Source organism: Daphnia pulex, chromosome 11 (genome assembly GCF_021134715.1).
Source record: "Daphnia pulex isolate KAP4 chromosome 11, ASM2113471v1".
In the NCBI taxonomy this organism is placed as follows: Eukaryota; Metazoa; Arthropoda; class Branchiopoda; order Diplostraca; family Daphniidae; genus Daphnia; species Daphnia pulex.
Genome location: NC_060027.1, coordinates 2,390,677 through 2,403,910, shown reverse-complemented (window position 1 = coordinate 2,403,910; position 13,234 = coordinate 2,390,677). Strand labels below are relative to the sequence as shown.

At 43.3% G+C, this 13,234-nt stretch overlaps 3 protein-coding genes across 7 annotated transcripts; 2 read left to right on the top strand and 1 right to left on the bottom strand.

Moving 5' to 3' along the window:
- The first annotated feature begins 2,828 nt into the window (after positions 1-2,828).
- On the top strand, positions 2,829-5,580 carry LOC124207970 (RNA-binding protein 4.1-like). 4 transcript variants are annotated; one of them, XM_046605630.1, is made up of 6 exons: positions 2,829-3,070; positions 3,172-3,372; positions 3,445-3,652; positions 3,715-3,985; positions 4,069-4,128; positions 4,898-5,580. In XM_046605630.1, the coding sequence occupies exons 1-6, from the start codon at positions 3,056-3,058 to the stop codon at positions 4,908-4,910; spliced, it is 768 nt and encodes a 255-aa protein (XP_046461586.1). In that variant the 5' UTR covers positions 2,829-3,055; the 3' UTR covers positions 4,911-5,580. The 4 variants fall into 4 exon arrangements, with proteins under 4 accessions (XP_046461586.1, XP_046461584.1, XP_046461583.1 ...); XM_046605628.1 differs by lacking the exon at positions 4,898-5,580 and adding an exon at positions 4,509-4,801 and having other exon boundaries at positions 3,445-3,646; XM_046605627.1 differs by lacking the exon at positions 4,898-5,580 and adding an exon at positions 4,509-4,801.
- Positions 5,581-5,905: 325 nt separating this feature from the next.
- Positions 5,906-10,240, top strand: LOC124207969 (L-asparaginase-like). 2 transcript variants are annotated; one of them, XM_046605626.1, is made up of 10 exons: positions 5,906-6,716; positions 6,911-7,151; positions 7,231-7,266; positions 7,774-8,012; positions 8,095-8,431; positions 8,509-8,679; positions 8,752-9,161; positions 9,234-9,449; positions 9,526-9,714; positions 9,782-10,240. In XM_046605626.1, exons 2-10 carry the CDS (start codon positions 6,923-6,925, stop codon positions 9,911-9,913), a joined length of 1,959 nt encoding a protein of 652 aa, XP_046461582.1. In that variant the 5' UTR covers positions 5,906-6,716; positions 6,911-6,922; the 3' UTR covers positions 9,914-10,240. The 2 variants fall into 2 exon arrangements, with proteins under 2 accessions (XP_046461582.1, XP_046461581.1); XM_046605625.1 differs by having other exon boundaries at positions 5,910-6,617.
- On the bottom strand, positions 10,137-12,971 carry LOC124207968. The gene is made up of 2 exons (XM_046605623.1): positions 12,697-12,971; positions 10,137-12,475 (listed from the first exon to the last, which is right to left on the bottom strand). The coding sequence occupies exons 1-2, from the start codon at positions 12,803-12,805 to the stop codon at positions 10,221-10,223; spliced, it is 2,364 nt and encodes a 787-aa protein (XP_046461579.1). The 5' UTR covers positions 12,806-12,971; the 3' UTR covers positions 10,137-10,220.
- Between the last annotated feature and the right edge of the window lie 263 nt (positions 12,972-13,234).

Sequence of the window (13,234 nt, the reverse complement as noted above, 5' to 3'; positions counted from 1 at the left end):
AGGGAGAGAGAGAGAGAGAGACAAATAACGGATGAACGTTTCCTATATATCGGATGGTCTATTTTCTAAAGGCAGCAATATATATCGGCGCGTCTGTGAATCCATATAGGGCCTTGGCCGAGAGAGATGCTGTATAGTATTATACTACTATCTCCAGCAGCACTATAAAAGTAAAATGTTTTCCTCTATATTTCTTTGGCTATGCTGCTGATGCTGTTCGGCCGTCGTATCAATAAAGGTTATACAGCTATGGTTTATAGTGTTTTGCAGGAATCAAATGCCTCCACCGACGGCAGTGTCGAATGATGGGGTGACGTCAATGCAGCATAGAATAGAAATGGGATCTATATATACTATGTGTGTTACACGCTGCGCATCTCAGCAGGGATTCAGCATAGATATATAGAATATACAAGAGAGAGAGTATAGAGCCAATCTATGGAAAGGAGAGCGATGGGAACGGAATATTGCGAGTCTATACAAAACAAATTGTCCTTTATTAATATGGATTAAAAGAGTGCTACATATCTTTCTTGTATTCTGAGGCCTTTTTGGACTTGTTTCAGCCGAATCACGTTCGTTTCTGACGCCATTTTGGAATGACATTTATATCTATGCGACCGATATATATAGAGAATCCCCGAGCGCTATATATAATATAGTGAATCGCTTCATTAGCCCGTGCTGGCTCATACATCCGCAATAGTCTTTTTATATCTATCAATCTCTTGATCTTTCTCTCTCTTTTCCTTTTTGCGTTATGCTGGTGAATCCCGTTTCTAGGAAAAGCAATTGATGAAGAGCGTATAACAACATCAACCATTCATACATCTATATCAAACCTCGTATAGAATTTGAAGCTGATATCACTCGTCAAATAATAACATTTATGCGGAATTCAAGCACAAGCGGTCGTCGTCTAAATATGTCTACACATCAAACGCGTAAATACAACATTTGATGTAATTTCAAAGCAGTTTGCATTATATAGGCCTATTCTTTCTATTCTATACTAACTTTGAGCTGCGGAATACATCTTATGTAATATCTTCTTTTCTTTTGATTCAACAGAATTGTTAAGCGCACACATCCGACGAGTCGATCCTCTTGAGAGACGGGCTGGTCGGTGCTGGTGCGGGTTATGTTCAAAGAACGCATCAGCATCCTGAATCAGGAGCACGAAATGGTTTTTTTTCTTCTTCTTCTTCTTTTCTCTGATGCTGGCATGTTTCGAACCAGCAGCAGCAGTGCAACACCCATATATATAGCTGTGCTGTGCTGCTGCCCAGCCCATTGCGCGCGTCCTATAATCCCATCAAGGGACCAAAGAGAGTTTAGATTCGGACCCCGCAAGCAGAAGAAGAAGAAGAAAGTTTACCCCGGATGAACATTGAGAGAGGACGACTTTTTCTCTAAGATGGTCTTTGATAGTAAAACAAAACAAAAGAACCCCAAAAGTTGGTTATTTTGGAGGGGGGTCTTATCCGTTTTAGCCTTGTGGAGGAGGACGACGGTCTATAAAAACCTCCAAGACCTTAGATATGTATTTCCAAGTGTATTTCCGTCTAGTCGAATTCAATTCCACTCAATTTAACCGCGCTTAGAGAATAAATATACCCGGGGGAATGTTTTCCGCTTGTAAGGGCCGCCGACGAAGATCCCTCGCTGGGCTGTCCCACCTCATTTTCGAAATGGAAAGTAATTCAATTTCCATTTCATTCTATTCTAGCTCGGCTAAAGTAATTTTTTCTTTATTTCTTTTTCGGCTCATTCGATCGCCATCTAGCGAAGGCAGGCAAAAATACAAAAGGGAAATGGATATAACTCACGCAATGCGGTCATTATATTTCGGGAGTGTGGGATATATAGCGCACTAATTAGCGTGCATAACTGAGGGCTCTCTCTAGCCTCCCGCTGATGCTCTCGAGCTTCTTTCCAGCGCCGAGAGATAATTTATATTAGCGCGCCACAGGAAAAAACAGGCTCCTACCCCCGACTATACATAATCGCAATGTAATAATGCAGATGTATGTATATTGCTTCATCTCTATAGTCCCAGCTCAGACGATTACACTATATAGGATCAAATGTCAAAAGGCGCGGGGCAAGGCCAGCAATGCCATTAAGAAAGAACCATATAACACAGCACTAATGACGTCGTGCATATACATGTGCTCAGGATATAAAATACTTCTTTTTTTTATTCGGCTGCCAATGCTCGCTTTTTTTAAGTGCCAGCCCCATTGGCCCGACGTCGAAAGGATATAGGGTTCTTTTATGCAAGTGTCAAGTGGTACTCTACTTGCTAGAGATGTTGTATACTTTAATAACTACTTTTCTTCGAAATGGTTCCTGCTTTTATGTAGTGGCATACATATATATACAAAACACATTTGTATACCTGGAAATTAATCTATTCGCATTCGCGCGAGTGTCAAGATGAAAAGGCTGCTGCTGCCCTTTGTGTAACAGCTGTAACATTATAACCCCATTTTGGGGTGAGCATGAAATAAGTGCGGTTCGTGGAATAAACGACGGGCATGGTCGGCAGCACTTAATGCGATTTACCGATGTAATTAAGTTGATGGTAATACAATATTGAGATGGCTGGACCATTTCGAGAGAGTAGGATAGCAAATTTTTTTTTATTGCATTGCTGCATGGTTTGTTTTCTCAAGCTATTAAAAGTTAAGTAAAACATTTAATTTTATTTGAATAACCCGGGAAAGAAAATGAGAAAAATGAGAAATCGATTTTAGCTGTCAATTACTTTCAATATATCGATATATCAACATTATTTTTAATTGTTAAAAAAAAAGAAATTATTTAGTCAATCTGGCAACTCGGTCCCGGCTTCTGACGCTTACCCAGCCAAAAGGAGAGAAAAAGAAAAAAAGGCTCTTTACGTGTGAAACTTTTACGAATTTCGTGCGCTCGCTGAATCCTTCGACATCCAATCTTGTATTGAAATTATTGTCAATTTAAATAGCTGAACAACTTTGCAAGGGACTTTTGCGCTGTGTGATTTTTTTTTATATAACTTACTAGACAGAAAATGGCCGCACCGCCGGTAAGTTACCAAACATTTCAAAAAGGGTTGATACCGCCTGAAAATTTCCGAAAAAGTCATTTCATTAATGTCTCTGTTTTCTAATTGAATGGGAATTTTAGACAAAAATTTTCGTTGGACGTTTGCCTCTCGATGCGAAGCAAGAAGACCTACGCGCCTTGTTTGAGAAGTATGGCGTCATTACAGAATGTGACGTCCTTAACCGTTTTGGCTTTGTGCACATGAAATCTGAAGAAATGGCTAAACGAGCTATCGCTGCGTTGCATAACTCTGAATTTATGGGCTCTCGCATCACTGTTGAGGTAATGTTTCCACTGTTGATGTCAAGTTACTTCATCGAATGTAGACTAATGATACATTGCATTTCGTTTCAGCCCTCAACTGGAAAGAAAGGAGCCGGAGGAGGAGGTGGTGGTGGTGGAGGAGGCAGAGGTGGACGGTCACCAGGTGGTGGTCGTGGAGGTGGCCCTGTTGGACGCAATGGAGGTTTCGGTGGTGGCAGGCCTTCACCCTATGACCGTCCAAGAGGTCTTGGAGACCGATATGGCCCTCCAGGTGGTCTACCTCCTTCAAATGGTGGAGGCAATCATTCAAAATGTCTTGGTTGCAAATTTCAAAATCTTAACGATAAATGTATTTTCCAGGATACTATGAGGACTTTGACATGTACGGTCGGCGTGGACCTGCTCCTGTTTCCCGCGATCCTTATGGCCCACCGTCATACGAGCGACGTGGTTACGAGCCAGCTTATGGAGACCGTTACGGTGGCGGTGATCGGGATCGTCGCCCAATGCCTCCGATGGGCGGTTCACCATACGACAGGCGCCCACCACCCTCAGCCGATTACCCGCCATCACGTGCCGGACCTGAATACCGCAGAAGGACTCCACCTCCTGGCCCAATGGGTGACACCTAGTAAGCTACCTTTGCCTGAAACCGCAGCGGAAAGAATTCGGCATTTCGTGGTTTTAATTTCATTTCCTTGTGCAACTTTTCAGTGGTCGATTTGATCGTGACGTGTACGAAGCGGTGCCATCTGACCCATACGGCTCTAGACGGTAAGCTATCTCTAGCCTTCTATCGTTGTCGTCCAGTCGTTGCTCTCGCCAATAGGAACTTATTCGACGCAAATAAAGTAGCATTCTAAAAAGTGTGTGGTGGTCTAGGCCAAGTGAACGCGGTGAAAGACCGGGGAAATTTTTTGGCTTTTGATTTTCTTTCGATTCATTGCTGACCGTTTCGCGGTCCACTTTGCGTAGATCCGACACAAATACAGCCCCTCCATGGCTGTCGTAGTTTCTTTTCATTTTTTTTTTACATCTTCTCATTAGTAAATCAAAATTTTCATTTTGAAATATTTTGTTGAATTTGCTGTATATTCCGACCGTCCAAATTCGTGACACTTGTCTCTATGCTCTCTCTACCGTTGTACCAACAGCTATCCGGGCGCCGCCCCACTCGGAGATCGAGACCTGCCTCCCCGCCGTTATTAAGACACACACACAAAAAGAAAAGCGAAAAACTAAAAGAATCGGAAGTATGTGCGCGCAGCGTCGTCCTTGTGGGAAGTAATTATAAAAGACAACCAAATTAAAAAGGAAAAAAAAATTATCAAGTTTCAAAACAATAATTCACCGATTCGTGTTCTCATATCGTCGTCGCCCTTCTCGTGCGTTCTGAATATTAATTTGATAACAATAAAGAAAAATGTGTGACGCAACTGGAAAAAAATTGAAAGGCGATGAGACTTTTTTCACCTCAACACATCCGGTCTCTCTCCCTCTCTCTTAAAAAACAAAATGTCCACCTCTTCCTTGGCTTTTGCAGCGCGGCCGTTTGAAAGACGATGGAGAAGTGAGCGTCGCGTGCCCGAGAGTCTAAAGCGAAAAGAAGTTTCACACACGGAGAGAGAAAGGATTCAAAATTGTTTATTTCTCCTTTTTTTTCTTAAAATTCTGTCTCTCAAATCATCGATCGAAGTAGTTGTTTAGTACTTGTCACTTGTTTGTATCCTCATTTCCGTTCAACGTTATTATCATCGTCCCCCTCTCCTACTACACACCCCCACAGTCGTTCTTCCGGATGGATCAGAATTTTCCGTCATTTGGTCATTTCAAATGTACGCGGTTAGTTTGAAATTTAAACTTCTCAAAACAATTTTTGGAAAGAAAATTACTGAATCCTATCCCACCCACCCAAGACATTCTTGCCCCCCGATGACGTCGTCTGCATTATATATCTCCTCGTTTTTTTTTGTCTCCATCGCACCTTTATTCTCTTTTTTTTTTTGCAAGTTCTTACATGATTTTAAACAAATTTGAGAATCGTTTTTCTCTTTGCAATCTGCTCCAAACCACCTCCCGCCCTCAACCCCCCCGATCATACGGTGCGATTTGATTCGAAATATTTTGTAAGACCTTTGTTTCTTTTGGCTGAAAAGCGACACGTCATGAAAAACAAGACAAAGAATACACGACCATTTTGTGGATGCTCAACCCAAAAACAAGAAATCGAAACGTTTTCGTCGTCGGGCCTTGCAGGTGCGACGAGCTCGGGTGTTTCTCTTCATTCAATTCAAACCAAAATTATCGCATCTATTTTAGGCAAGGCAACACACAAACGAAATTGTGTGTGTGTAGAGCAATCGAACCGAATTGATTCGCCGGCAATCAAATAAACGAGAACCCGCGCTCTTCCGACCGTCTGCGAAAAAGAAAAGAAAATCGTGGATCCGCCTACCGAGTTCGTTTCTTCCGTGTAGACATTTTTCAAAAGCGCGTGTTTGTGCGTGTGTGGGTGTGTGACGGGACGATTGCTTAAAAATAGATCAGGTAAGAGATTCGGGTTATTTCGAAGAAGAGAAATCGGCGTCGGACCCCATTTTTGGAAATGAATTAATCAATTTGATTCGTGTTCAACATTTGTAAACTTTTTTCAACATTTGCATTTTGGAATCACTTGACTCGTTCATATAATTTAAACATAAAACTGATTGCCATTTTCCCGCCCTTTCGATTTGGCATGCCATGTTGCCATTTCCCCCTATCTATCCCCCCCAGTCGAGAGAGAAATGAGAGACGCTGCGCATGTCCTTGGGAGAGTAAGGCGAAATCGACAAATCTATTTGCTCTGCGTCTCGTCCGATGGCTCGACATTTCTCGATTTGGCCACTCCCACCTCTCCTCCATTCTCGTTTTGACCACACCCACTTTGGCTCCCCCATTCACCAAAACGAGTAAAAGCTGCTTCTGTGCTCCTACTACTCATTCTGATGCTCTGTTCTCTCTTGTGTGTGTGTGTTTGTCTCGTGTAATTTTACTCGGGTTCGCAGCTCGATTGCATCAGCCTCTTTTTGCTGTGTGTGTGTGTCAGCTTTAAAAAAAAAATAACGAACTCTGCGAGGAAACTGCGCGCGCTCGACATCACACATTGGGAGCCGTTGCGCACACACAGACACGCTCGTAGGAGATCTCCTTCGCGAAACGAAAAAAAGCCAAGTTGTTAAATCGCTATCGTCTCTCGGCCCTCAGTGAAATTCACAGCGCAGGTTTGTGCGTCTTTTAACCAAACGAAAAAAATCAAAAGTAGCAGCGTCGTCGTTTGTTTGGGGTTTTTTTATTTTTCCTCTCAAAAGTGGAACGACGAGGTACGAAGTGTAAATAGTAGTTGCGTTGATTCTGTAGTTTTTTGTTGTTTTTTTCTTTTCCAATAATCAAGTTGTTTTTTGACATTATCTGCTTTCTCGATGTTTGTTTTTGGTTTAATCCGATATTTTTGTCTTTCTTTTGATTTTATCGTGCTGCTGTACGCATTTGGGTTACATTCTGTAACTCTGGCTAGACGGTAGAGACGATGCTGAGCAGCAGCAGCAGCCGCAAGGAGACGGAGGCGATGGCGACGGCGTCTTGTGCCTTGTTGGAAGCGGACGACGATAGCGAAATTGTTTCTACATCGCCGGGAAACGCTGGCCCTCCTATCGACGCGGCTCACGTTCCCAAGAAACTATGGCGCCACTCGTCTATGGACGTCTGCGCCAACCTCGAAGCCAAGAACGAATCGAAAGTCTTGGTTCTCTACACGGGTATAAATGGCGAACGATTGGATTGAAATGAAAACATGGTCTTTAATTATTTTGTTTCTTTTTTCGTTTCATTTTACAGGGGGAACGATCGGCATGATGAGAAACGAGAATGGAGGTAAGAATTAAGCCTTGTTTACTCTTATATACCCACATGGTCCTTTTCGTTTTTATCGATCCGGTTGTGGGAAGGCCGGATTGACGTCACATGGTACGACTGACGCTGTCAGCGTGTAATCGTGTTACTTTAAATTTAAATTTCAGCCACGCCTCTTTTTCTTTCGGTATTTTTAAACCAGTTTGGTCTTCATTCTCGGCGGAAGATGCCAAAAGTCATTAAACCCGGATAGCTTTTTCGCCGAAAACTTTCTCCTTTGTTTTTCTAGGGTGATAAGTTATTTATTGTTGTGACGCCATGTGACTGATAAGGAAAGCAAATTACATGACTTGCCTTTTTTATTTTAATTTCGTGGCAGATAGGAACTCGGCGGAGTTATGTCGAAGGCTTGTAATTGTTTATAGAGTCCCTGGATGCTTTATTTGATGTTTGGCCTTGGATATGTTACGCGAATTCCTCCGTGTTGCGCAACATCTTGTGACCTTGATTCTTATTGCTTTTTTTTAGCTCTGGTGCCCATGGCGAATGCGCTGGAACGAATGATCCGAAAGGCCATCCATTTGCACGACGAGAAATACGCGACGGCTCGTTTCGGCGCCGGAAACACCCACAAGGCTCCTTTGGCTCTGCCTTCGCTCGGTCCCGACGCCAAGCGCATTCTCTACACCATTTACGAGTACGAGCCGTTATTGGACTCGTCGAACATGACAATGGATGACTGGATCAATATCGCCAAGGATCTGAGGGTGAGATTGCATTTCCTACCTCTCTCTCTTTGACGCGCTGATGAATTGCGTTTGACGTTTAACGGGTTTCTCGATTACGCAGCGATCGTACGAACTCTTTGATGGTTTCGTCATCCTCCACGGCACCGACACGCTCTCCTACACGGCTTCGGCGCTGTCTTTCATGCTGGAGAACCTGGGCAAGACGGTAATTGTCACCGGTTCGCAGATTCCCATTTTCGAAATCCGAAGCGACGGAAGAGATAATTTCCTCGGGGCTTTGATCGTGGCCGGAAGCTATTGCATCCCCGAGGTTTGCGTCTTTTTCAACCACAAACTCTACCGTGGCAACCGGACGGTTAAACGCTCCAACGGTTCCCTTGACGCGTTCGACTCTCCCAATCTTCCGTCGCTCGCCCACTTTGGCATTGACGTGCACGGTAATTGAATATGAATATGCGAGACTCTTGCGTCGCTTTTGCAATATTAACTTTGGGCTTGACATTCAATTTTCTAGTGGAATACAGATCTGTTTTTAGACCGGTGACGATCGATCGGTTTCGTGTCCATTCCATTTTGAATCGAAATGTTTGCTTGCTTCGACTCTTTCCCAGTATCACCATTCAAACTGTTCGCGCCCTTCTTCATCCGCCAATCGAAGGCATTGTCATGCAGACATACGGATCGGGTAAGTTTGACCGTCTAGTAGCTTTTCCCACTATCGACAACTTATTTTAATATCTTCTTTTTGTCGTTCTAGGCAACGTCCCTTCTAATCGTCTGGATCTCATCGATGAACTGCGTAGGGCTACCCAAAAGGGCGTTTTGATTATCAATACGACGCAGTGCTGCCACGGCGCTGTTCAGGCCATTTACGAAACTGGGGCAGCGCTGTTGGAAGCTGGAGTCATCCCCGGTGCCGATATGACTCCTGAGGCCGCCCTGACGAAATTGTCGTACGTTTTGTCGAAAGACGAGTGGGATCTCGACACAAAGAGGCAAATGATGATGACTAATTTGAGGGGAGAATTGACGCTTCCGCATACGACGCTGGTCAAAGAAATGGAACTGATTGAAGCTTTGGCGCGATCCCTGCACTTGTCTTCCAGTGAAGAAATGGACCAACTCAAAGATGTTCTCTTTCCTTCACTCATTTGTTCCGCTGTCAAGGTGATTTTCAACTATTATTCTTTGTATTTTTCAGCTTTGTGTAATTTGATTCTGTTTTTGTCGCGTGTATAGACGGAAGATTTATCGAAACTCGAATCGTTGGAGAAATACGGTGCTAATTTGTCTGCGTCTGACAGTGATGGTAGAACTCCACTTCATGTGGCGGCTGGTGAAGGCCGATTGTCGGTTGTAGAGTTCCTGCTGGGCAGAGGAGCATCCGTCCATTCGAGGGATCGATTAGGAAACACGCCATTGATGTCGGCCGTGTCTGGTGATCATCAGGAAGTTGTACGTGTTGATTATTGTTTTCATTTTACTGTTGGATTTTTTATAAACTTCTTCTGTTTTTAATTTGACTATTTAGATATCAGTTTTGGTCCAGTGTGGTGCTCACTTGACGAATGGACCTCACACGATTGGCGAAATGCTGTGCAGTTCCGCCGCTAAAGGAAACGTCAAAAGGCTGACCTCGTTGATGAAAGCTGGAGCTGATCTGAATCAACCGGATGTCAGCAATCGAACAGCCCTTCATTTAGCAGTTCACCACAAGCAGGTACAAACCTTATTTTGCCCATCCAGTGGTTAAAATTGTTTAATAATTAGGAATGTATTTTAATTAGGACTCGTGTGTAACGTTTCTGCTGAAGAATAAAGTGTTGATCGATAAGAAAGATGACTTTGGACTCACGGCAGCAGACGTCGCTCGAAAATTTAAACATGAAAATATTCTTGAAATGCTGACGAATCGCTAAGAGAAATTGTCTTTTGAAAATACCAACAGTGTGTAGTACACAACTGCCATACCGTTATGCTTCCAATAAACTTTGTAGTTATCTAGGTTGGGCTTTTTACTGCTCTTCGAAAATTGCCTATTTGGTGTATGAAATATTCACGCTTTAGTGCTAGTCGACGCCATTACAAAATCATTTACATGGATGTATATTTAATACCAGAGGGTTAATAATGCTAAACAAATTGCTGTGTAAACTAACTTGTATTGTCTATTCCCGTTTGGTTTGAGTTGTTGGCAACAACACCGTTTAAAAACCTTAATAAAATTTAAAATTCTTCAGGTTCAACTTCTTCCGAGTTGATTTGATAATTGAAAACGTGATTTTCTCTCAAGAATTCGTCGTCTTCAATCCTTTTGACGAGTGTCTGTTCCACTGCGGCCGACAATTGGTTTTGATTCAATTTACCTCTTTTAACTTGCTGTTGCATTTCAGTTTGCGTTTTCTGCCGTAGAAATTCAATTTGTTTGGATCTTATGTCGTTGAGGAAGGCATATTCTTTCTTGATTTGCGCTTCACGGGCTTCGACTTTCCTGATGACTTTTTCCTTTTCCACAATAATGAGATCGACGATATTTTGCGAATCCTCTTGGCACTTGGCCAATAAGTTGGCACGCTCAACATTAGCCGTTCTCGGATCGATGGCGTTAAGTCGACTGAGAATAGCTACGCTGGGCATGATATATTTACCAGACACATCCAGGTAAGTGGTGGCCATATTGTGCACCAAAGCGGTAGCCTGAGTAGCTTTCAAAGCTTTGGAATAGATGGCATCGATGACGAATTCTTTATGGACGTGCTTGAGCTTCTGACTGGTAGTCTCAATGTGATTGGCGAAATCTTCAATGCTCTTGGCTGCGACATGCTCGACAATGTTGGCTATCTTTTGGAAGAACATGACCAATTTGGTCCAATGCTCTTTCAATACACCCAATGTCCTGAGACCTTCCTGCAAGGCGGCGATGATTTCGTCGTAGCGAACCTGGTCTAGTTTCAGACTCTGCTGTTCCGTCAGCAATTTGATGTACTCTTTATTGTGTTCCATCATCAATGCGCGTTTCTTGTCGAGTGATTCACGGGTATGCTGAAAAGTGGCCCGTGCCGTGTCGGCCTTAAAGCGGCAATTGGCCAGCTGTTGTTGGCTAGCTGTGCCACCAGAATTGGCCTGCTGAGCTCTGGACAATAGCGGTGTTTTGTTGGGGACGGCCTGCTGATTTGACAGCACCAATTCGTGCAAATTTCCAGCATAAGCTTGCAAGCTTTTCATTTGTTCCTTCAAGTCTTCGAAGGAAGATTTTCGTTCTTGGGCGAAATCTTCATCCGTAACGTTCTCTGACTTTTTCAGTTTGGCCAAGTCTGCTAGTTGATTTGCGACGGACTTGGCCTCTTCAATGACGTCAACGATCGGCTGACATTCGCTGACTGCATCCAGCATCTTGTCCAATCTTTTCAAGTCGGAAGTGGCTTTGTATATTCCTTTAGCCGAGTCGATGGACTGTAAGGTCGTGTTGGTTTGACACAACTTTTTGGCAATACCAAACAGATTATAGATTTGCATACGGTGCTGCAAGAGACACAAACTCGGTTCAGGAACTTGGGCGCCGGAAGTAGAATCATTGCTGGAATCCGATTCTGGATTATACCCCTGGGAAACAGCCTTTTTGAAGTCAGTAAAAAATGAGATAGGATTGGCAATCCTTCCCAATCCTGTCAAGAACGAGGTCGCCATATTGGCCACACTCTCGGTGAAATCCATGCCGATTATTTGCCATCCTGATGGCATTTCTTTCAGAGCCTGACGCATATCGTCTTCGGCCCGATCCATTATCGCCGTATCTTTCATCACGGTCTGGTTCAGTTGGTCTATTTCTTGCTGGACCAACGGAATTGTAAAGTTGAGAATCTTCTCCTTATCCAGATTTTCTCTTAGATTCATCTCTTGTTGGCTCTTTTCGCTGGTACACATTTCAAGCACTTCCGCCGTCAAATTCATGACGTGCTCGAATTGGTAGACGACCGCTTTGGACAGCAGGACGCTCTGAACAGCCGATTCCCGGATGCGACTCAATGGCGCCGGAAGATAGTCCTGAACCAGCTCTTCGTCGCCCGTCACCAGAATTCGAGTGGCTTCTCTCATGTAGGCCGGAACGTCGCCCGTTAACAGTTTGATTTTGTCCATGTTGTTGTGGGCCATCATGAAAGCGCGGTGGCCTCCGTTGGCGATTTGAACCAAAGTGGCGCGGAAGCTCTTGGGGTATTTGACGTACTTGATTTCACCGCTCCTTGGCAGTTCGCTGTCGATCGCAAAATCGTGAGCCTGGGACGACATGATGATGAGATCGCCTAAAAGTCCGATGCTGAGTGGAGCAGGTGACAGCAAATGTTCCCAGTCCATGTGAAGGCTCAATTGAGTCATGAAATCTTCTTCGACAGCAGCTTTTGTAGCTACAGCGTTGTTGGCAGCTATTATAGCGGAAGTATTGACTGTAAGGCTGGCGCTCACTTCGAATTGAGAAAGTCTTCCTAAAAATGTTTCAATTGGGCGATAAAACAAGAACATAAATCAGCAATGAATTAATTACATTTGTTAAAAAAATAACCACAAAATAAAAGGGAAATACAGCAGACACGAAAACCAATTCCGCATTTCAAATTGAAAATTTTGACACACTGAAATGGAAATATGAAATGCGTTGGCGACACAATTCGAAAAATAGTATGTTTTAAAAAAATAAGTAACTCACGAGCATTTTTTTGCGCAACTGGAGTTGCAGAAGAACCAGTTGGAACCGCTGTAAGAACTAAAAGAATAATTAGCAGCCAATCGTACAAACTCTTTGAGGACGAATCCATGGCTTGTGATGCCGACGAGCAACGAAATTGTTTCTGGTCTGATCGGCCAACAAAACTTGACTTTTTGAAAAACCTCGCTCTGAATTATCAATTCAACGCGACAGAAACATAAGCCAGCCATATCAGATTTGGAAAATCCTGTGTTAAGACGCTGTCGCAATCATTTCTACTGAAAAAATTAAGAGCTGCGCAATTGCTGGTTTACTTTATTACCAACATTGGTCGGTATACGTGTGACCTCACGGTTATCAACAATAACTCAATAACAAAGTTTTAATCGGTTTTAATATTGGAAGTGGGAAAAACCGATGTCATTAAAGTCAAAAGTCTTACAGACCCTGACTTTGCCACTTTGGACTCCTTATCTAGATGGATTCAATTACTTTAGCAGTCTAGAAATTCGAAATCGGTTTCAAAGAATGAAAGAAT